The sequence below is a fragment of the Entelurus aequoreus genome, linkage group LG05 (genome assembly GCF_033978785.1).
Source record: "Entelurus aequoreus isolate RoL-2023_Sb linkage group LG05, RoL_Eaeq_v1.1, whole genome shotgun sequence".
NCBI lineage: Eukaryota > Metazoa > Chordata > Actinopteri > Syngnathiformes > Syngnathidae > Entelurus > Entelurus aequoreus.
The window spans coordinates 60123150-60148655 of NC_084735.1; the positions used below are offsets into that span (position 1 = coordinate 60123150).

Sequence of the window (25506 nt, forward strand, 5' to 3'; positions counted from 1 at the left end):
GCATTCGGGCGGAAGGCGGGGTACACCCTGGACAAGTCGCCACCTCATCGCAGGGCCAACACAGATAGACAGACAACATTCACACTCACATTCACACACTAGGGCCAATTTTAGTGTTGCCAATCAACCTATCCCCAGGTGCATGTCTTTGGAGGTGGGAGGAAGCCGGAGTCAGTAATGTTTAATACATCACAACATTTACAGTAATATTTAATACATCGCAACATATGTAAAAAAATAAATGTACATTACAGAAATTATGTTTATCACATTACAACATTTAATACATCCCAAAAAATGTGAAATGATTTTACATCACTTTAATGTTTACCATCACAACATTTACTGTAATGGTGTTTAATACATCACAACGAATTTCAAAAATAAATACACATTACAGTAATGATGTTTAATACATCACAACATTTACAGCAATGTTTAATACATCACAACGTATGTCAAAATAAATATGTACTACATTAATATTGTTTATTAGTTCACAACATACGGTTTGTCAAAAATACGTATACATTAGTGTAATGCTTAATTCATCACAACATATGTCAAAAATAAATGTACATTGCAGTTATGTTTTTATATCACAAGAAATGCCAACAAATAGATGTACATTACACTGTGCAATACATCACCACAATTGTCAAAAATAAATGTACAATGCAGTAACAATGCTTAATACGTCACAAATAAATGTACATTACAGTAATGATGTTTAGTACATCACAACAAATGTCAAAAATAAATGTACATTACAGTAATGATGTTTAATACATCACATGTAAAAAATAAATGTACAATTCAGTAATGTTTAATATATCATGACATTTAGTGATGTTTAATACGTCACAACATATATCAAAAATAAATGTACATTACAGTAATTAATCTGTTTATTACATCACAACAAATGTCAAAAACAAATGTACCATGCAGTAATGATGCTTAATCCATCACAATATCTGTCACAAATAAATGTACTTTACAGTAATGATGTTTAACACATCACAGCATCTGTCAACAGTTGCAATGCTGCATTATTCTAAAGCTGCAGACCAAGTACATACCGTACAGTTCATCCACATGGCACATACTGAGTGCTGCCTATTTTTGTAACCAGAAATTTGCCGGTGTGCATCCCAGTTTCTGCTGTTGTGTCCTTGGGCAGGACACTTGGCCCACATTGCCCTCTCAGGAATTCTTCACTGACCAACAACAAGACGTAGTACATGTGATAATAAGGCTCTTCTTTTTTTTTGGGTTAATATTTGTCCAGGATGAATAAATGCCTCAAAGCTTAATGTGCATTTCTTTAATGAGCAGATGAATACAACTGTACAGTATATTAAATGTGAAAAAGGACACAAAAAATGTTTTTTCTCTTTATCAAGAAAGTGATTATTTGAAATTAAGCTGATTTAAAGTGTGTGTAAGCAACGACAAGTTTAGATTTCATAAAACACATAAAGGACAATCGGTAGAAAATGGATGGATGTTGGGAAATAGAAAACAAAAAACATAAAAAACTGTTTTTTTTTTTAAAATGTGTTACATTTATTCATTTATGAACTCAATTTACAAGTTGTCTTCATTTGTATGGAAGTATTATTGTAGCAAAATTATTTGCAAACGTGTATCTCAATTTGTGTGCGTGTAATCCAATTTGCGTGCGTGTGTACTAATTTGTGTATGTATATTATCTAAGTGTGTGTATTCAGATCTGCGTACGTGTGTTATAGATCTGCGTACATGTGTTTTAAGTTGTCTGTGCCAATTCAGAAATAACGCTCGATAGGCTGTCTATTTACAAAACCCACAACCAGTAAAGTTGGCACGTTGTGTCAATTGTAAATAAAAACAGAATACAATGATTTGCAAATCCTTTTCAACCTACCGTATTTTTCGGATTATAAATCGCTCCGGAGTATACGTCTCACCGGCCGATAATGCATAATAAAAAAGGAAAAAAACATAAATACGTCGCACTCGAGTATAAGTCCCATTTTTGGGGGAAATTTATTTGATAAAATCCAACACCAAGAATATACATTTAAAAGGCAATTTAAAATAAATAAAGAATAGTGAACAACAGGCTGAACAAGTGTACGTTATATGACGCATAAATAACCAACTGAGAACGTGAGTTGCTCAACTTGGCATTGCAAATCATGCAGATAGGACGCTGGGTCCCATCACGTTCCGTGATACACGTGAATCCATGTTGTACATATTCGTCCGACCACTTTCTTTTTTTGCTCGACATAGTTAGTATGGATTAAAATATCAAGAAAGAAATCACACGACGTACTACCACGACAGTCACACGTTGACTACAGAGTGCACTAAATTCCCCGCAGCACTGATTGGCCAAGCAATGTAACGTTATCATCTGCAGCCAGTGATGGCCAAGCGGGGCGTGTCATCACGAATTGACACGATGAGTTGGGTGTGTCTTGCCCTCCGCGGCGGAGGCTCCGCCAAACCCCTGAGACCGACTCACCGAACTTTTAGGGTTCGATCGAACCCAAGCTAAGAACCACTGGTCTATATGGTGACAAACTCGGTCACCAAATATAATGTAAAAATTCTGGTATCAGTTTGGTAATTAGCAGCCTACTTATACTTCATTATAGGGTGACTACAATATGATTGCACACATCTGCAATTGTTTAAATCACAAATATAGTCAGGATTTTACATCATACAAACACTGTTTCCATATGAGTTGGGAAATTGTGTTAGATGTAAATATAAACGGAATACAATGATTTGCAAATCTTTTTCAACCCATATTCAATCGAATGCACTACAAAGACAAGATATTTGATGTTTGAACTCATAAACGTTATTTTTTTTTTGCAAATAATAATTAACTTGGAATTTCTTGGCTGCAACACGTGCCAAAGTAGTTGGGAAAGGGCATGTTCACCACTGTGTTACACAGCCTTTCCTTTTAACAACACTCAGTAAACGTTTGGGAACTGAGGAGACACATTTTTTAAGCTTCTCAGGTGGAATTCTTTCCTATTCTTGCTTGATGTACAGCTTAAGTTGTTCAACAGTCCGGGGGTCTCCATTGTGGTATTTTAGGCTTCATAATGCGCCACACATTTTCAATGGGAGACAGGTCTGGACTACAGGCAGGCCAGTCTAGTATCCGCCTCTTTTACTATGAAGCCATGTTGATGTAACACGTGGCTTGGCATTGTCTTGCTGAAATAAGCACGGGCGTCCATGGTAACGTTGCTTGGATGGCAACATATGTTGCTCCAAAACCTGTATGTATCTTTCAGCATTAATGGCGCCTTCACAGATGTGTAAGTTACCCATGTCTTGGGCACTAATACACCCCTATACCATCACAGATGCTGGCTTTTCAACTTTGCGCCTATGGTTCTTTTCCTCTTTGGTCCGGAGGACACAACGTCCACAGTTTCCAAAAACAATTTGAAATGTGGACTCGTCAGACCACAGAACACTTTTCCACTTTGTATCAGTCCATCTTAGATGAGCTCAGGCCCAGCGAAGGCGACGGCGTTTCTGGGTGTTGTTGATAAACGGTTTTCGCCTTGCATAGGAGAGTTTTAACTTGCACTTACAGATGTAGCGACCAACTGTAGTTACTGACAGTGGGTTTCTGAAGTGTTCCTGAGCCCATGTGGTGATATCCTTTACACACTGATGTCGCTTGTTGATGCAGTACAGCCTGAGGGATCGAAGGTCTCTGGCTTAGCTGCTTACGTGCAGTGATTTCTCCAGATTCTCTGAACCCTTTGATGATATTACGGACCGTAGATGGTGAAATCCCTAAATTGCCATATTTTTGCTGAAAGGATTTAGTATAGAACAACGTCGATAAAGTTTGCAACTTTTGGTCTCTGATAAAAAAAAAAACCTTGCCCCTACCGGAAGTAGCGTGACGTTGTCAGTTGTTCACTCCCTCATATTTTCCTATTGTTTTCAACGCAGCTAGAGCGATTCGGACCATTACCCCATTAATTTGAGCGAGGATGAAAGATTCGTGGACGAGGAACGTTAGAGTGACGGACTAGAATGCAGTGAAATACATATTTTTTTTCGCTCTGACCGTAACTTAGGTACAAGCAGGTTTATTGGATTCCACACTCTCTCCTTTTTCTATTGTGGATCACGGATTTGTATTTTAAACCACCTCGGATACTATATATCTTGAAAATGAGAGTCTTTACTTTATTTTGTGTTTTTTATGTTTCCATGTGTTTTAATCTTATTTTTGGTGGACTTTTTGAATCGGCACGCCAACCACATAATTTCTGAATTGTGGGATAAATTAAGTCTATTATATCCTATCCTATTCTTTTGAGTTCGAGAAAGAAACATACATTGCAGCTGTGGTAAGTAAGTTTCATTCAAATTAATCACACGTTTTATTTTTTGTACAGTAAAATAGGAAAAATCGCATTATACGGCACATATTGTTCTACTTCCGTTCCTTGACCTACTACTTCCGGAGCAAATAGAGGCACGACAGGTCAACGTGCCCTTCCTTCTTCGCACGTGTACTGTTTATCGGCCTTCACTCCCAGCAAGAACAGCGGGACGCTTGTTTTGGATGTTTTGTTTGCCGTTTAACTCATTTTAGTATTCTACATTATCATGTTTAAGTCGGTTATTCGTGTGGCTGCGGCTGCTTTTCGCTATCCAATCGCTTCCATAGGCACAGTTCGGGTTCTGCCGCTGAGCTGCCCGATACTTGGCTTACCAAACTCGGCCACTGCCCGAGCCTTCACTCGGTCTCTCTGGATGATGAGCGGCACCAGAGCACCAAAACTTTTTACTTCCAAAGTGTTGAATCCTTCCATGTCGTGTGGCTGCGGTGGACTGCACACAGAGGGTATATTTTATGTTTTTATTCACGTAAGAAGTTATCATGAATAGTTTGAAAGCATGTGTATTTACTGAAGTGATGGTAACGTAAATTCAAGTAAAAACCCGTTATTTAAAAGTCCTCAGTGAAGGTAAGATTATGTTAGCACTAATCTAGCTTGTTTGCGTTCACCTTGAAAAATGCGGTATAATCGTACACTGTAGGATTATTCACTGGCCAATTCTTATTTTGACTTTTAATTAGTAGTTAAGCTTCAATATTTTATGTATGTAGCTTAAAGGGGAACTACACTTGTTTTGGAATTTTACCTATTGTTCACAATCATTATGGTTTGCGTTTATTTAGAATGTTAGAATGTATAAAATAAAATACATCCATTATTTATTTCATAATGATTGTGAGCGATAAGCAAAATTCCCCACATTTTGCTGTTCCCCGTTAATAAGGGAATCCTGTCTTTCACACTTATGCATATAATGAACTGGAAAATCACAATATTTTTTGTAATAACAGGCGATAAAGCATTTGGAGAGTTTCTATTTGATGAAATCAAAGAGGAGAAAAAGATCCAGAAAGGCGAAAACTTACCGAAGATGTCTGGAGGTTGGCAGCTGACTATGGATGGAACAGAAGCACAACTCATCAAACACGTTGCTAAAGAAAAGTAAGGAAATTATAAATGTTATATTATATATGTGCTTTTCTGGACTACTGCCGTCTTTATCGCACTGTCAGTGTATTATTTACTTATTTATTTAGAGCATGATCACATTTATCTTGGGGCTGTTAGCATATTATTTCTTTATAGCATTAACATATTATGCATACTTAATCTTCATTGTGCTGTTAGTGGATTGTTTATTTAGAGCATTATGTATTAATCATGACAACGTATTAATCATGTCAATGTATTTAAAAAAAAAACAAATTGTTCATTGGATTTTTCACCTACAGTACAAAGTCCAGAAATATGTCAAATGTTGTTTTTCCTTCCCCAAACAAGTACCGGTAACTCACAAAATGATATATACAATAAAAAAAAATTACTACAAAAAAACATGCATCAGTCAAATAAGTACAGGCAAATATTGACATGAAGCCACAGACAACCGTGCTCCTGAATGTCCCCAACACTGTGCAGCAATACACAAAATCAGAAAAAGGGTTCATCAATTATCTACCTTTCAATTGTTTTTCAGTCGGGATTAAATTTGAGATCAGTCTCTTTTACATATTTTAGGAAACCTCTCCATACTTCCTGAAACTTCACAGAACAATTGTTTGTCGGCGTAATGTTCTCCAGTTTGAGAAAATACAGAACATCTGTAATCCAGCGGGGGTAGTAAGGAGACAATGTTGACTTCCAATTTAACTCAATGAGCCTTCTAGTCAACAAAGTAGTGGATGCTACAATATTCTTTTTGGATTGGTTGAGGGTAGATGACTGAGTTGCTACCCCAAATCAAATAGTCCACTGAGAGGATTCGGTTTGATCGTTTCCCCAATTACCAAACACAAAGTATGAACAATTTCAGTCCAATAACTGCACAGGGATGGGCGAAGCCAAAATATATTTATTAAGTTAGCTGGAGACTGTTGACACAATCACATAATATTGATATTTTGTCATATCTTAGCCAGCCGGACTTTGGTATACCGTATTTTTCCGACTATAAGGCGCACTTAAAATCCTTTCATTTTCTCAAAACTCGACAGTGCGCCCTATAACCCGGTGCGCCTAATGTACAGAATAATTTTGGTTGTGCTTACCAACCTCGATGCTATTTTATGTGGTACATGGTGAAATGATAAATGTGACCAGTAGATGGCAGTCACACATAAGATATATGTGTAGACTGCAATATGACTCAAATAAACAACACCAAAATTGTATATGTTCTATTGAAAATATAGAACATTGCACGCTCAAAAATCTATCGAAATGTTTTAGTACGACTTTGGTAGCTATGAAGCCGCACGGCTTGATGGATTGTACTGTGCTTCAACATACAAGTATTATTATGGTGTGTGTATAAGGTAAGACATATTATCTGGCATTTTGTTTCACAATATTATGCAAAAGCAACTTTTCTTACCTTCTGGTACCTGTTAATGTGTATTTGGGATCTGCATAAGTTCACCTTTGTATTCCGTGCCGACACCGTAGTCGATGAGCTTCTTCTTTTTCTCTCTCTTCTTGTTATGGGACATTCATCCTCTGCTGTTGCCATTTCTAATATAAAGTAGTAGAGATGATGTTTGATAAGGAATTATCGAGTTCGAGCCTATTATCGAATCCTATTATCGAATCCTCTTATTGAACAGATTCCTTATCGATTCTCTTATCGAGTCCAGATAGGTTGTTGTATATGGAAAAAAACACACAATATTTGGTTTAACAAAAGCTCACTTTTATTATATAATAAAAAATAAAATCTAATAAATAAATAAATATTGACTGTTACCCACCTAAAAAAATAAAATAAAATAAATAAATATTGACTGTTGTTACCCAAAGTATATTAAGTGGGATTTTTCAGAGAAACAAATATATACAGTAACACAAAAACAACCTGTCTCTGTGATCACTATAGGTGTATAAATAATAATATAGTGTTAAATAAAATCAGTCCCTTGGGCACAAAACTGAAAATAATACAGCTCTCCAAAAAGTGCACTTCTGCTGCTATTTGACATAACTGTTTGTTATGATGCTTTGACATTTTTGCACTTTATTTCTTTATTGAAAGAACATTCTATGAAGAGAAAAGTTATTTGCAAATGTGGTTACAATGCTAATAAATGAAAAGTTAAAGCTAAAAAAAGAAATACACTTTGAGTTAACATTATTTCTTTATGGGGGAAAAATGTTATGAGCTAGAGAATATAACAACTACACTACCCAGCATGCAACGGGAGTCACGAGTATGCGCGGTAGCTCCGAAAAGTGTTGCATGTTGCCACGCTGTGAAAGTAAACGTCAAGAACTCAGCCAACACGCCTCGTCTGCATTATGTATAATTAGACCGACAACACATCTACAGTGTGATTTTGTTTTGTTTACAAGTAAGGCTGAAACGACGCGTCGACGTAGTCGACGTCATCGGTTACGTAAATACGTCGACGCCGTTTTTGTGCGTCGACGCGTCGCATAATGACGTCACACTACCGTCATGGCGAAGCGCAAAGCAGACGATCAAAGAAGACGATGCGAGCGGTGCGAGCGAGGGGGGAAAAGTATGCCAAAAGTGGTCAAAAGTGTGGGAGTATTTCAATAAACGGCTTAATAATGATGTTGTATGCACACTGTGTCGAGCGGAAATGGCCTATCATAGCAGCACAACGGCTATGAACGAACATTTGAAAAGAAAACCATCAACTAGTCAATCGTCCGCGCGAGCATACGTTGTCATCATTACACAAAAACATGAATGTGTCATTTGTATCTGCTAGGGGTGTAACGGTACGTGTTTTGTATTGAACCGTTTCGGTACGGGGCTTTCGGTTCGGTACGGGGGTGTACCGAACGAGTTCTAAGCTAAAGCTAAAGTCTTAACAAGCTGCTTTGCTCCGTCTGCCTCTGTCTCAGCACGCAGCATTGTCCCAACCACACAACCATCTGATTGGTACACACGCAGCATTGTCCCACCCACACAACCATCTGATTGGTACACACGCAGCATTGTCCCACCCACACAACCATCTGATTGGTACACACAAAGCATTATCAGCCAATCAGCAGTGCGTATTCAGAGCGCATGTAGTCAGCGCTTCAGCGTGGAGCAGATAGGTGTTTAGCAGGTGAGCATCAGGCAGCGGACTGAATGATAATAAACACCTCCCAGTCAACTACTAGTAACATCACTATGAGCCCGTTGACCTTCTAGAAACTTAAACTGTAGCTCAGCTCACTCGCAATCCTGGCTTGAGGTGAAGGCTAATTAGCTCTCAGTTCTAGCCACATCGACCCCTTCTGAGCGCCTATTTTCAGCTGCTGGGAATATTGTAAACAAGAAAAGAACCAAAGCATGTAAACATGCTAACCTTTCTTCATTACAACTGTTAGACACTCACTGGAATGAGTAGAATTGGTTATTGTGTACTGTGTTGGACTGGATGTTTTTTTTGCACATTTTAAAAGCAATACTTAATGTTTACAGTGCTCCAGAATATTTAGATTGGCACTTTTTTGTATTGGATGTTTATCTTTATTTTTGCACATTTTAGCAAATAAGCAATACTTTCACTTTTGTTAAAATGTTTACACTGTTGTTACAGAATATTTCGTTTTACACTTTTTTGTATTGGATGTTTATCTTTAGTTTTGCACATTTTAAAGCAAAATAAGCAACTTACTTTTGAAATGCTTATACTATTGCAGAATATTAAGATTTGCACTGGATGTTGACTTTTATATTTGCACATTAAAAAGCAAATAAGATACTTTTAATTTTGTTAAATGTTAAAAGTTTTAAATGTTTACATTGTTACAGAATATTTAGTCATGTTGTTGTCAATGTTGACTGAGTGGCCATACTTCTTTTTTTTTGTAAATAAAAGCCATGCCTTTTGAAAAAACGGGCCTACATTTATTTTTTTATCTTCATTTTGAATAAAAAAATAATCGGTAAAAGGAAAAATAATCTATAGATTAATCGAAAAAATAATCTATAGATTAACCGATTAATCGAAAAAATAATCTATAGATTAATCGATAGAAAAATAATCGTTAGCTGCAGCCTTATTTACAAGGAAAGAAAAACAAAAGTTAAAAAAGGGAGATATGTTGTGTATATATATGTATGTGCTGCGGTTGTTGTAAGAACGTTGCGACAGCTGCCGTAAAGGAGGTGCGTTACTATGTTTCCGGTTGGTCGTAAAAGTGTTCGTCATGTGTTTTACCCTGCTAAAATCTCTCAGTAAAGTTATTCGATGGATTATAGCTTTTGTTTTGAACTTTATTACACCTTGGAGCGCTTTTTCCCGTCCATTGTTTTCCTGCTTTCGCTATCTGCGCCTAATGACTGAGCTACGTGATGTCCCACGGAGCATTTCTGGTCGGGACGGGATTAGAATAAAGAATCAACTCTTTTCCTTTACTATAGTGGTCTCGATAACGGTTCTCAAAAAGGGATTCAAGTCCGAGGACGCGGTTCTTTTCTTATCAAACAACCGGGAAAACCGGTTTCGAGTATCATCCCTATAAAGTAGTGTAAAGTTCTTATGTCTGTCAGTAAACTCGCCATGAAAGCGCTAAAACATACCAGTGTGGTGAGTTTACATTATTCACCCAAGGAACTGTAGTTATTAGAGCGTTCCGGTCGGGCGGTGCTTCACGGGACATGTTTCCGGCGTTGTTATTGCACTAGTGAGCCACGGATGAGGGAATGCTGCTCCGTTATTGATTTAAGTAAAGTCTGAATTAGGGATGTCCCGATCCAGGTTTTTGCACTTCCGATCCGATACTGATATTGTTTTTGCACTTCCGATCCGATACCGATACTGACCGATACCAATACTGACCGATACTGGCCTATCCGAGCATGTATTAAAGTTTAAAGTTATTTAGCCTACTTAGTTGTCAGAATCATGTTGAAAAGGGTTTTAGTACTCTTGATAACAACTAGCCAGCTGAATTAGGGGAGTTTGAATAATACACAATGGTTGGTAACAAGAAACTGACCTGTTTATTCAAGGATAAACACAAAATAGACAAAATTATACATGACAAACAGAAATGGCATCATTGAACTAGGGCTGGGCAATATGGCCTTTTTTAAATATTGCGATATTTTAAGGCCATATTGCGACACACGATATATATCTCAATATTTTGCCTTAGCCTTGAATGAACACTTGATGCATATAATCACAGCAGTATGATGATTCTATGTGTTTTGATTGATTGATTGAGACTTTTATTAGTTGGTTGCACAGTGAAGTACATATTCCGTACAATTGACCACTAAATGGTAACACCCAAATAAGTTTTTCAACTTGTTTAAGTCGGGGTCCACTTAAATTGGTTCATGATACAGATATATACTATCAGATATATACTATCATCATGATACAGTCATCACACAAGATAATCACATTGAATTATTTACATTATTTATAATCCCGGGGTGTGGAGGGGGGCGCCGGATGTAAGTGTCAAAAAGACAGCCAAAAGAGTTTGATATGAGAATAAATCTAAAGTTAAAATATAGGGTAGAAATGCACCCATTTGCAGGAAATGTAGTCTTGATTTTCAAAATTTTCTTTTAAGGCTTGCATGTCTACATTAAAACATTCTTCTTCATACTGCATTAATATATGCTACTTTTAAACTTTCATGCGGAGAAGGAAATCACAACTAAAAAAATCATTAATTTTTTCATACGATGTTGATGTGGAAGTTTTTGCCTCAGCATTTTGATGGTGTGGGCGTGTGGCACCGAATGGAGATAAGCGTCTCGACAGACGTTACAATATTTGAACAATGATGACGAAAACTGTTTTCTCTGTCGTGTCCGTGTGTCGAAAATTGTTATTCGCTTATTTTTTTATTTGATTTTGTGCGTGGCATATAATTGCTATGCGCAGAGGAAGCTTGAGCAGTGCGCAATTGCACAGGCGCACACCTTAGAGGGAACGTTGCTCGCACGGCTGAGCTAGCATCACAGCTAACGTTAGCCATGCTGCTACCTCTCTGCTCGGGGAGGGCGTATCGTATGTGACGTATGACTAGGGATGATGTTTGATAAGAAATTATAGAGTTCGAGCCTATTATCGAATCCTCTTATCGAACCGATTCCTTATCGATTCTCTTATCAAGTCCAGATAGGTTGTTGTATATGGAAAAAAACACACAATATTTGGTTTAACAAAAGCTCACTTTTATTATATAAGAAAACAATTTAATCTAATAAATAAATAAATATTGACTGTTACCCCCCCTAAAAAAAAAAAAATATTGACTGTTGTTACCCAAAGTATATTAAGTGGGATTTTTCAGAAAAACAAATATATACAGTAACACAAAAACAACCTCTCTGTGATCACTATAGGTGTATAAATAATAATATAGTGTTAAATAAGATCAGTCCCTTGGGCACAAAACTGAAAATAATACAGCTCTCCAAAAAGTGCAATTCTGTTGCTGTTTGACATAACTGATGCTTTGACATTTTTGCACTTTATTTCTTTATTGAAAGAACATTCTATGAAGAAAAAAATGGTTTGCAAATGTGGTTACAATGCTAAAAAATGAAAAGTTAAAGCTAAAAAAAAGAAATACACTTTATTGAGTTAACATTATTTCTTTATAGGGGGAAAGATGTTTTGAGCTAGGGAATATAACAACTACACTACCCAGCATGCAACGGGAGTGACGAGCATGCGCGGTAGCCCCGAAAAGTGTTGTTGCATGTCGTCACCAAGCAGCTAAGAATGAGGTTATGAGCACGCTGTGAAAGTAAACGTCAAGAACTCAGCCAACACGCCTCATCTGCATTATTTATAATTAGACAGACAACACATATACAGTGTGATTTTGTTTTGTTTACAAGGAAAGAAAAACAAAAGTTAAAAAAGGGAGATATGTTGTATATATATGTATGTGCTGCGGTTGCTTTAAGAACGTTGCGACAGCTGCCGTAAAGGAGGTGCGTTGCTAGCCTGGTTGCTATGTTTCCGGTTGGTCGTAAAAGTGTTCGTCATGTGTTTGTACCCTGCTCAAATCTCTCAGTAAAGTCATTCATTGGATTATACCTTTTGTTTTGAACTTTATTACACCTTGGAGCGCTTTTTCACGTCCATTTTTTCCTGCTTTCGCTATCTGCGCCTAATGACTGAGCTACGTGACGCCATTTCTTGTGATGTCACACGGAGCATTTCTGGTCGGGACGGGATTCGTTCCGAGGGATTCGAATAAAGAACCAACTCTTTTTCTTTACTATAGTGGTCTCGATAACGGGTACCGGTTCTCAAAAAGGGATTCGAGTCCGAGGACTCGGTTCTTTTCTTATCGAACAACCGGGAAAACCAGTTTCGAGTATCATCCCTACGTATGACGTGACAGTATGTGACGTGTGTAAGGTGCGCTTGCTGTCTGTGAGAGGGAGACACAGAAAAGAGTTAGAAGAGCCTGTCGTGTAATGCCAGCAGCTAAAAGCAACTGCGTGAGAATCCACAGACCTGTGGATGTGTTGAAGGTGTGCTGGAAAATGCGGAACGGAAATTAGGGAGCAGCAGAAAAGTGGAATATATTATTTAAATCGGTGCGTTGGAAAACACGGACCGCAGTTTATTTTTAACTGGATCTGGATCGGCATTTTCCCATGCCTTGCCGATACGCATTTTTTGGCAAATATCGGCGGCCGATCCGATCCAAATATCGGATCGGGACATCCCTAGTGTGAATGTCATTAAAACAGTTAGCTCCATTTTTTGACACTTATTCCACTCCTTGCATGCTACATGTCGGGGTGTTTTTATCAATTTACGTTACAATTGTCCATTATAGGGATGTCACGGTATGAACATTTCTTATCACGGTAACCCCCCCCTACAGGGGGGGGGGGGGGTTACCCACATATGCGGTCCTCTCCAATGTTTCTCATAGTCATTCACATTGACGTCCCACTGGGGTGAGTTTTCCTTGCCCGTATGTGGGCTCTGTACCGAGGATATCGTTGTGGCTTGTACAGCCCTTTGAGACACTTGTGATTTAGGGCTATATAAATAAACATTGATTGATTGATCATTATTATCGCGGTAATTTTAAATGTGCTCAGAATTTTCAAGAACTACTTATACTGAAATCCTTTAACCAAGTTTTAATTTTAAAAAACTTGTACTTCAAGTAGAAAGTTAAACGTGCATATGAAAGCAACACAAGCATTATAAACAAAGTAATGAGGCAGAAACAAAATAATGCTATAAATAAATGTGAATAATTTGCAAGACGGTATCTTCTGACGTAAGACGTAACTGCACTTTTTGTCCATGTAGATAAAAATAGTGGTAACATATGAGGTCAAGTCTTACACATTTGACTGCACGGTTATGGGCAAAATAATAATTACGATTTTTTTTCATCAATATTGAAATCACCATTATTAATCATGATTATTCACTATGTTTGGTGTTGTAATTTGTAATATCTAATACAAATACTCTAGATTCTAGATCGATATATTTAAAGACAAACATTTGTGTTTTTGTTCATTAATAGTATCAGCGTGTCCGATTCTTTTTTTATTACATGAAGCCGTTATCTCTATTTTTACATTTTCAAAGAGAGAGGTATTTTTTAAGTTATGTACACACATTTACATGTACCAATGTGTGTACATGTACATGCTGTATCTGGACAGATCCATTGAGAGATTGAGCAGAAATTGGTCGTATAGGAATTCATTATATACCTTAAACATTAATAAAATGCTATGTCACATGAATGGTTATTAAAGTAATTACTTTGTGGAATTAAAAAAACACAAGTAATGTAAAAAACATGGTGTTTACTTTTTGATATCAATATAAAACACAATGCAGTTTGGCTAATGAAGATAAAGTCAAATAAACAAGCTTTGTTCAACAACAACCATGTACTTCAGTGCAATAGTTTGACCAACAAAAATAAAGAGTGATACTTCTCACATCTAACACACAATCTTTGTGCCTCACCGACTACTCTGCCAGCGGTCAATTCGATGATATGACAAAACATTTTAGCTAGTTTTGATGTTATTGGAACACTAACAAAGTTAGCAGTTAAATTAAAGGACGAATGAGCATCCCTGTCAACAAAACTACAGACTTTATAAACAAGTTGTGGCAAAGTTCCCAACACATCGCCTGCTGCATGGTAATTCTCAGTCCCAGCAGCTGACGGAAAGACACTAGCTGCACTTTCAAAATGAAACTGCAACATCAAATATTTTTCTCCTCCCAACAGCATTGCGATCTTAATCGCACACCGAGACTCCACGGAAGTAGAAGCGATTGAAATGAAGTGAAACGAAGCGATCAGCTACGTTTGCTCGGAGGGAACATTTTTAAAGCAAAGTCAATGAAGTGGCCGCCATGTTTCCTGAGCCAATCGGCTCTATTGCGCATGCGCAGATTCTGCGGCACTTCAGTATTCAGGAAGTAAGCAGTTGCCTAAAATGCATTAATAAATGACGGTTTTTCAGTAATGAAAATTTTAAACTGAATTACTAACAATTTGGAAATTTACCGTGGTTTATCATTATACCGTTTATCGTTACATCCCTAGTCCATTAACAAGTAAAAAGGCAAGGGCGGTCACGACATGTTCTTGCCGTCAATGCTGGGCAATTTTTTAGGGCATTACGGCAAGTCACAAAGGCGGTCGCGGTATTTGCCGTGGTTAAATTAGAGCCCTGTTAAAATATTGTTACCTTGATGTAACTTGAAAGTAATGTTGCAACATTTTCCAATCATTTTTAGTTTTGTTAGCTTATTTTGTTGAAACTATTACATTGGTAATGAGTTAAAGATGAAACAAAATTAGGTAGAATTTATTAAAAAAAAAGGTCCATTTTGCAAACCGAAATATTAGGGGTGGGAATTGATACGATTTTTCCGGTTCCGTCTCCACTTTCGATTCTGTTTTACGATTCGGTTCCTTAGCAGTTCCCTTAACGATTTTTATGTGGGGGAAAAAAAGAGAATAAAGAGTGGATTAGCAGCGTATTTCTCTGACTGTCTCTCCTCCTCCACTGCCGGGCATTACAATGTCATAACTTTCAGTTATAGCACAATTACAAAAGCCACAATAAATACAAAACACAACTTTAAACCACAGAAGACGCGACGCACTGACTCTCTTAACCAGTGGTTCTTAGCCTGGGTTCGATCGAACCCTAGGGGTTCGGTGAGTCGGCCTCAGTAAAAAAACATATACATTTGTCTTGAATTTAAAAAATAAAAAACTTTTTATTTTTCCCCAAAGAAGGGTTCGGTGAATGCGCATATGAAACTGGTGGGGTTCGGTTGCTCCAACAAGGTTAAGAACCACTGCTCTAAACACAAGGACAAGTCATTTCAAGTCAAATAAATAGACGAGATGGATTAAGGAGGCTTTGGAAATTAGGAAGCGAGGGACCAAAATAATCAAAAGGGATGACGGGGCATACATGCTTATGCACACCTGGGACACTGTCTGTATTCCACGACGCGAGAGCAGAGAACAGATACTACATGGCCTGGTCGGGGAACTTTAGTTCGAAGATAAATCTACTGTTAAAATGTTGGTTACCGTACTTTTATTGAAAATTGCTTGAATGTTTAAAATGTGAGGAGAATGTAATTCCTCGGCCAGACATTGCGAAACTAACAGGCGCAATCCACAAAAAAAGCTGCACACGACAGGCCAGTAAAAAGTATAGTGGAGTTGATGGCTGGAGTTAGCGAAAGTGCCAATAAAATATAAAAAAGGTCACATTTCCACAGAGCCCCTGCTAAGTACACCTTGCACCGACCTTGATCAGCCGAAAGTCCCAATCATGGTAATATATTTGTTCTTTTTGTTTTTCAGAATTACTGTAACCTTTAACATCAACAACAGCATACTTCCCAACTTTGCAGAAGAGGCAGATCAAGCACAGCAGAAGTCAGGAGAAGAGGTAATATAATTCGTATCTTTACCTTTATGTGGTAATTTATGTAGTAACTTTGAATTAAATGTACCCTGATCATCTTCACAGTTGGAAATTTTGTCAACACCCAACTTTGTTGTTGAAGTCACGAAACAGGCTGCTAAACACACACTGGCGATTGACTGCCAGTTTCTGCAAGACGAGGTACTGTACATACATAAACTTTTTATAGATACATGCATACATAGAGTGGAACTTTTATTTATGAACTTAAATTGGTTCTTGAACATGGCTCGTCAATAGAAAAGTTCCTATAGTAAAGCACATTTCTCCATAGGAAACAATTTAAATATGTGTAAACTGTTTGGAGCAATGGATCAACTATCTCTTCATTAACAAGCCAGTCAAAACAACAATCAGAATCAGCTTTATTGGCCAAGTATGTTTAGTACGCAATACATTTGACTTGGTAGACTGCTCTCTTGTTCAATGTAAAAGATATTCCACGAAAAAACTACCTGAGTAATGAGTGACTTGTGAGTAACTAATGATTTTTTTGTAGCTATTTTGTAATTGTTCCTGCACTACAATTGTAGTTGTGTGCATATGTATAAAATATAAAATCATATACAATTTGTTGCATTATGTTTTCTGTAGTTAGTGGTTGAATTATTGTAGGCTGAAATGCGAACATTTCTACTGACATAGATGGCAGCACATGATATAAATGTTCTTTTTACTAGTTTGAAAATCATTGAAGATTTCTGCTGCCTCGTCTGACATTGTCACTTTTCACAGTCAGTACATTTCTATGCACTAAATTAGTCTGATTTGTCAAATAATTCAGTTTTATGATCTTAATCTAGCATCTTCTTCTGGTGTTATTATAAAATGTACTAGTGTTTAGAGACTCTTAACTTCTGTCCCTCGATGATGCTGACAAAAGAGGCAAGCTGCAGCGAGCATGACATCAGGGGCCGTACTTATCAAGCTTCTTAGAATTACTCCTAAGAAGTCTGCTAAGAGTTGACTTCAGAGTAAATAAATTATTCGCTGAAAGCTGCACTTAAAAGTTAGTTATCAAGCGTCTTACTCACACTTTCAGCGAAGTGTAGGACTGAATCTTAAGTGTCACACTCAGAGCTGAGTTACGACATTACTATGTGCCATAAACGGAATTTTAGGTGACGTAATTTCTGTGTCCATAGAAATGACCAATCACGGAAGGGAATCCCTTGTCTAAGAATAAAGAAATATCTTAGAAATATTTAAGTGGACAATGGGAGTGTATATTTTGACAATAAACTACAAAATAATACAAAACAAACAAACAATATTGGCAATGAATCAAAAATAAATGTTTCCTTTTTGTTGCACCTTTCCTGCTTCCTGCTCCCAGACCGTAACAATTAGAGGCAGGGGAGACACTTCTCCAGGATGTATGCTCGGGGCAACACCCTTCACTTTAGAGTGAATGATGAGTCCGGCGATTAGTTGCAAATCTTGCTTTTATTGATTGCTTGCACACAGCCAATCCAACACAAAACAAACTAGTCCCCGCTCGCACTCACAATACCGCTCGCTCTCTTCTCTCGCCCACACACTCACTGACGTCACTCACCTCACATGCTGTAACCTAGCTACTACTAGCTACTAGCTAGCTACTCTCATAACATTTTCTTTCCAATTCATTAATTAGGCAACTAATTTGAAACTGGTGTGGGTGGCTCTATATATACTAGTCCACTGCAGCCACATGCAGAAATCAACAAGGAATCGAAAATTATTAAATCTGTGACAAAAATAATACCTGCTCTGTCTAAACGATACCGTTTGATCAGCTGCTCGTCATCAAACAAAGATGAACGTTCGCGCACGTCTCTCGCCTCAGTACCATCCCCTGCTGGCAACTCCTAACCACTTAAGACACCTGAAGGTCTCTTAAATATCGTGGAGAGTAGGAGTGATTCTTAGACTTAAGAACGTTGATAGAAAGCTTTTATTCTTAAGTTTGAGAGTAGGACTAAATTTCGCAAATTTTCAGGACTTACCGGTAAGTGTAAAATGGCACTCTAAGAAGCTTGATAAGTACGGCCCCTGGGCTGTACGCTTAGCTTTTTTTCACTAGGAGCACCAGTGCTACTAAATGAAACATTTTAGTTGCACAGAAAACATTTAGGAACCTAGTGTGTGAGTGTTGTCTGTGTGGCGACTAGTCCAGGGTGTACTCCGCCTTCTGCCTGAGTGCAGCTGGGGTAGGTGCGATACCCCCGCGACCCCGAGAGGGTCGCGTTGTAGGAAATGGATGGATGGTTCTCTGATGTGACTGTTGGCCAGACACAATGTGCCTCTCGTACACCAGGGGGCGATTGTGGTCATATCAGCTTACTTGACTACCGTATTTTTCGGACTATAAGTCGCAGTTTTTTTCATAGTTTGGCCGGGGGTGCTACTTATACTCAGGAGCGACTTATGTGTGAAATTATTAACACATTACCGTAAAATATCAAATAATATTATTTAGCTCATTCACGTAAGAGACTAGACGTATAAGATTTAATCGGTTTTATTGATTAGGAGTGACAGATTGTTTGGTAAACGTATAGCATGTTCTATATGTTATAGTTATTTGAATGACTCTTACCATAATATGTTACGTTAACATACCAGGTACGTTCTCAGTTGGTTATTTATGCGTCATATAACGTACACTTATTCAGCCTGTTGTTCACTATTCTTTATTTTTTTAAATTGCCTTTCAAATGTCTATTCTTGGTGTTGGGTTTTATCAAGTAAATTTCCCCAAAAAATGCGACTTATACTTCAGTGCGACTTATGTGTTTTTTTCCTTCTTTATTATGCATTTTCGGCCGGTGCGACTTATAGTCCGAAAAATACGGTATGTGGAAATGTAAATTACAATAGAAGAAGAGAATGCTACACGCAAATAGGCCAGTCATTTTCAAGGTCCGGATCTAACAGACTAACTACAACTTTCTACTGCTATTTAGTGTTGTTTTACAGCATACACGGTACATATTATATATTTTATGGCATTTACCATACTTTTTACTTACATTTTATAGCATACAATGCACATTTTTTAAATATTTTTTACAGCATATAAAGTAAATTTAATGTTATACTGTTTGTTTAGTTTGTTCATGTTTTGATTTATATTTATGTACACCATGTATGATCTATGTATGAGGCATGTGCAAATGGTATTAGGGAAACTTGAGGCTTTTAAAATCTTTTGAATTTCTTTTTTCGGGTAGGGCTTTCTTCACAATCATATTTTTAAGGTTCATTTGTCTTTCCCTGATCACATTCCGATGCCATGTTGTTGTTTTACTGCATACTTAGTACATTTACTACATTAATGTTATGACATAAACATTTGATTGAAAGGCCAACAAAGTCAATTTGATCTGTTGTTCTAGATGGGTCACGGCGAAGGAGAAGAGAGTGACATCTTTGGCATCTTTGAAGTTAGCTTCCAGCCAGATGGTGAAGAAGATTGGAAAGACAACAGCTACACACTTACCAAAGATTCTCTAAATGATGTGAGTTTATTATCATGTTATGTACATTAATACCTCATTCACCTGACAATTTGCTCTGGCATTTGAATTATGCCTCCAAAATGTGCACTTTCTGATTTACTATGAATACAGAACAAACCCTTCATGTTTTTGTTGACAAATTTATCTAGTCCTAATCCACTGTGTTCTAGGGTACTAGCACTTTTTTGGAATGTTGCCTATGTAGGTAGGGTAAACTATAAATACACAAGTTTAGGAAAATTAATAGTTCATAATACTAGGTATAGTTTAAAAATAGTTGAAGCATAAATACGTTTCATATGTTATAATTAGCTAAATTCATATTTCATTTATGGATTGTGTTAAAAAACATTCAAAAGTACCTGGATATAAGTATTTGTAAACTAGGATCTATTTTATTTTCATTTTATTTTGAAAAGTAAACAGGAAGTGCCGTGTGTGTGTGTACGTCACTTAGCTTTGTATTATTGTACGCTCTGTGTAACCGGAAGTATTATAGGAGGTAGAATTTTTAGCTTGTAGAAAAGATTTGTTGCATGGCTACAAGGTAAAGAACATTGATATGCTACTACTGGAACACACAACACGTATATATCAAACATATACCATAGACGAGGAACCTCGTATGCTAATGGAGGGAACATCTAAGACACATGCACAAACATGAACTCATAGAGACCAAAAACTACACAGGCTAGAAACTTACAAAGATTCTCAAGGCAGTTGAACGTCACCCAAGTCGCACAACAACAAGGAAGTGTGGCCATAACATTTCCAAACACTCGCTATCTACCACCAAGTAGAGCAAAGAAAGACTGGTGGGAGTTTTCTCGAAGGGATTTCCGGACGGAGAATCATGGAAACAAAACTTTTGAATATCTCGGAGTTCATTCAAAAGGCTCTGTGGATTGGTGGAAATAGTTTTTAAATCCGAAGGAAAAGACCGTTTGTCCCAGCCGATACTGTTCCAGATGAGGCTTGCTGTTGTTCTGGACTATCTTGCCAGTTGTAATTTTTTAGTTAATCATTTAGGAGTGCACAAATGCAGCATGAAGTGGTTTGTTATTCGCCTTTAATATACCTACTTCATTATTTTTCATCTCATTTGTATTCTGTTCAGGAGTACGAATTATACATTTCCTCAGCAACATTCTTGAATCTCAGTTTCTTTTTTTTCTACCATTGATGCGTTTCAAAATGCAGTCTCCTCTTCATTACAATTGTTGCTGTTTTTTATTGAATGGCATCTGCTTCTGGGTTGTATCCCGCGCGTTGACTGGCATATGCGCGATACATAGGGTCCTCTCTGACCGCACACACCCCCGAGAGAGGGTGTGTTAGTAGTCCTGTTAGATAGGAATATAAAATATATCAAAACACCAGAATATCATTAAAATTGACACACTTTTCACAAGCTGCATTAAGGATGTCAACCTAAACAGTTGTACTTTTAGTAACACAAACACATTGTGTGACAAAAGTGTATTTGTGATAAAAGTTGCTCTGCGTGTCAGGTAACAAAGATTAATAATATTATTGAATATATGTCTGCTTTCAGGCCCTTTATGATCACATGATGGACTTTCTTGCTGACCGGGGAGTCGACAACACATTTGCTGATGAACTGATGGAACTGAGCACTGCTATCGAACATCAAGAGTACATAAAGTTCCTTGAAGATCTCAATAGCTTTGTGAAATGTAACTAATGTATTTATAGATTACACTTCTCTGTGAAACTAAAACTAATGTTTGCTGCACTAGAACAATCTTTGGCTCAGCTCAGACGTGTTTGACGACACATGTTGACAATGTAAACTTGTCTATTTATGCCATCTGTTCTAAATGTACTTGTCCAACTAATTATTCCCTCAAGAAAATGTAATGTTTGGCAGTCAGACTTAAAAGATCATTTGAATCAACGTACAAAAGCATTGCTTAGTCAGAGAATTAAATGTCTAATAAAGTACTTTGATATAATTGTTTGAAATTATTGCTGATGTTGGGTCTCTTAGACACACACAGATAGTTTGAAAAACGCATAACCATGGTTAACACAATCCACATCAAGTGTAGTTTAAAAACTGTCTGTTTACACACCAATGCAGACACCTGGGGCCGTACTTATCAAGCTTCTTAGAGTGCCATTTTACACTTAAGTCCTGAAAATTTGCGAAATTTAGTCCTACTCTCAAACTTAAGAATAAAAGCTTTTTATCAACGTTCTTAAGTCTAAGAATCACTCCTACTCTCCACGATATTTAAGAGACCTTCAGAGGTGTCTTAAGTGGTTAGGAGTTGCCAGCAGGGGATGGCACTGAGGCGAGAGACGTGCGCGAACGTTCATCTTTGTTTGATGACGAGCAGCTGATCAAACGGTATCGTTTAGACTGAGCGGGTATTATTTTTGTCACAGATTTAATAATTTTCCATTCCTTGTTGATTTCTGCATGTGGCTGCAGTGGGCTAGTATATATAGAGCCACCCACACCAGTTTCAAATTAGTTGCCTAATTAATGAATTGGAAAGAAATTGTTATGAGCGTCTGTGTGTGGCACACACATACGCTAGGTTACAGCATGTGAGGTGAGTGACGTCAGTGAGTGTGTGGGCGAGAGAAGAGAGGGAGCGGTATTGTGAGTGCGAGCGGTGACTAGTTTTGTGTTGGATTGGCTGTGTGCAAGCAATCAATAAAGCAAGATTTGCAACTAATCGCCGGACTCATCATTCACTCTAAAGTCGTCCGCTGTGGAGACCCACTGCCGGGTAAAGTGAAGGGTGTTGCCCCGAGCATACATCCTGGAGAAGTGTCTCCCCTGCCTCTAATTGTTACGGTCTGGGAGCAGGAAGCAGGAAAGGTGCAACAAAAAGGAAACATTTATTTTTGATTCATTGCCAATATTGTTTGTTTGTTTTGTATTATTTTGTAGTTTATTGTCAAAATATACACTCCCATTGTCCACTTAAATATTTCTAAGATATTTCTTTATTCTTAGACAAGGGATTCCCTTCCGTGATTGGTCATTTCTATGGACACAGAAATTACGTCACCTAAAATTCCGTTTATGGCACATAGTAATGTCGTAACTCAGCTCTGAGTGTGACACTTAAGATTCAGTCCTACACTTCGCTGAAAGTGTGAGTAAGACGCTTGATAACTAACTTTTAAGTGCAGCTTTCAGCGAATAATTTATTTACTCTGAAGTCAACTCTTAGCAGACTTCTTAGGAGTAATTCTAAGAAGCTTGATAAGTACGGCCCCTGATGTCATACACGTTTTGTCCAACCAGAAGCCTGCAAAAGCTGGCTTGGTGGCATTACATCTGTTTATTTTATATACAGTACTAGACATACAATGTTCCAATGTACCAGACCAGACCTGGGCATTGTACGGCCCGCGGGCCGTATCCGGCCCTTTGCGCATCCCTGTCCGGCCCGCGTGAGGCCAATCATAAATTACAAAATACATTTCAAAAAGTATCTATGTCGAGTGTGCAATACAACGGTGCTGCTTTTGTTTTGAAAAGCGTTATTTGTATTACTTCCGTGTGGACGTGTGCGATTGTGAGTGAATTGAATGGCGCTATCACAAATTACAAAATAAAGTTAAAAAAACATCTATGTCGTGCGCGCAATACAACTGTGCTGCTTTTATTTTGAAATGTGTTATTTATGCCGTATGTCCGGGGGGAACCTGTGAGTGAAGGTGCATAGAGACAAGTGATGAGACGCTAAAAAAAGAAAAGTTGATGACGAATGGCGTGTTTTCAACAAGACATGGACTGCCAAGTATTTCTTTACATAAATTAATGGTAAAGCCGTGTGCTTAATGTGTGGTACACAGGTTGCTGTGTTTAAAGAATATAATTTTAATCGCCACTACACGAAGAAACACGAGGGAAAATACCGGAATGTGTCTGATGAAGCGCGTGCAAGGGAGGCCGATGCGTTGATGGTAAAACTGCAAACCCAACAAGGACTTTTTGCCATATTTCACACCCCCAGAGATGCAGCTGTCGGGACAAGTTTCGTCATTTCTCACAAAAGCGCCAGAAAAAGTAAGGCGTTTTCTGACGGAGAGTTTATTAAGGAGTGCTTATTGGACTTTGTTGCGCTGTATGCCCGGAGACATGGACTGTTTTTCGCTAACTTTGGATGAGAGCTGTGATGTACGTGACACCGCCCAGCTGCTCTTCTTCTTAACGTGGGATAACTGCAGACTTTCAAATCACGGAGTAGCTGGCAGCCATGCAGTCAATTAAAGAGACAACCGGTAATGACTTGTTCACATAGGTAAATGCGTATTTGGACATGTTAGGACTGAAATGGGACAAGCTGGCAGGTGTGACAATCCAATCCACTTTATTTACATATATAGCACATTTAAACAACAAAAATGTTCCAAAGTGCTGCACAACAATATTAAAAACAATATTCAAATATTATCCTTAGCTCCACCAATGACTGAATAAAAAAAAACAATTACATATAAAACCAATATAAAAAACAATATAAAATAAATGTGATTAAAAACTATTTTTAACAACAGATGGTTGTCCAAATCTGACGGGGAAAAATGTTGGATAATGCAGGATAAAGTGACCATCAAAAGCAATCTGCTTTTGTATAAAGTTAAGTTAGGTTAAATTAAATTATTATTATGATTATTAATTATTATTATTATTATCATCATTATTATTTATCTTACGGTATATCAAAAATAATATTGAGCAAAATTTAATTGAAATATTGTCGTGTGGCCCTCCAGCAGTGCTCGGGTTGCATATGCGGCCCCCGGTGAAAATTAATTGCCCACCCCTGTACTAGACAGACGTTATCTTTAAAACCAGCCTGAACATTATGAAACTTTTTAAAAGTGCCTGAAGCACACATACACGCTTGTGCTGCTGAAACCCAACACTCATGGAATTATTACATGTTTATTCAACAACATATTACATGTGAAGTGTAGATTACTTCTAAAAATCGGCCACCGCTGCTGCTCACTGCTCCCCTCAGCTCCCAGGGGTGAACATGGGCAGGCCCGGCCCTAACCAATCTGGCGCCCTAGGCAAGATTTTAGGTGGCGCCCCCCCCCCCCCCCCCCCACTTCGGCAGTGAAGTGTATATACTCACAAGAAACCGAATAGCTTTGTCTTTGACCTTTTTTTTTACTTAAAGAAAGCAAATTAACAATCAGAATAGTTAACAAGATAAAAAAAAATATGAATAAATAAATGAATACAAAAAATAAATATCTAACAATTTATTGTCATCATTACAGTGAAATGCTGAATAGCAGAATGCAAAGTAACAGTATAATATATTGTATGAGAATGTTATGTTATGATTATCTTTAACCGAATCACAGCAGTGCTCAAATTAAAAAACAGCATTCCCTCTCATGTGATATTGCTTAATTAACATTAATGATGTGCACTTTAACA

At 37.6% G+C, this 25506-nt stretch overlaps 1 protein-coding gene across 1 annotated transcript; it reads left to right on the forward strand.

Annotated features, from left to right (window-relative positions):
- Window positions 1–4479: 4479 nt before the first annotated feature.
- c1qbp (complement component 1, q subcomponent binding protein) lies at window positions 4480–22039 on the forward strand. Its single transcript, XM_062046456.1, has 6 exons — window positions 4480–4888; window positions 5396–5546; window positions 16434–16521; window positions 16603–16698; window positions 19938–20060; window positions 21619–22039. Exons 1-6 carry the CDS (start codon window positions 4651–4653, stop codon window positions 21766–21768), a joined length of 846 nt encoding a protein of 281 aa, XP_061902440.1. The 5' UTR covers window positions 4480–4650; the 3' UTR covers window positions 21769–22039.
- Window positions 22040–25506: the final 3467 nt, after the last annotated feature.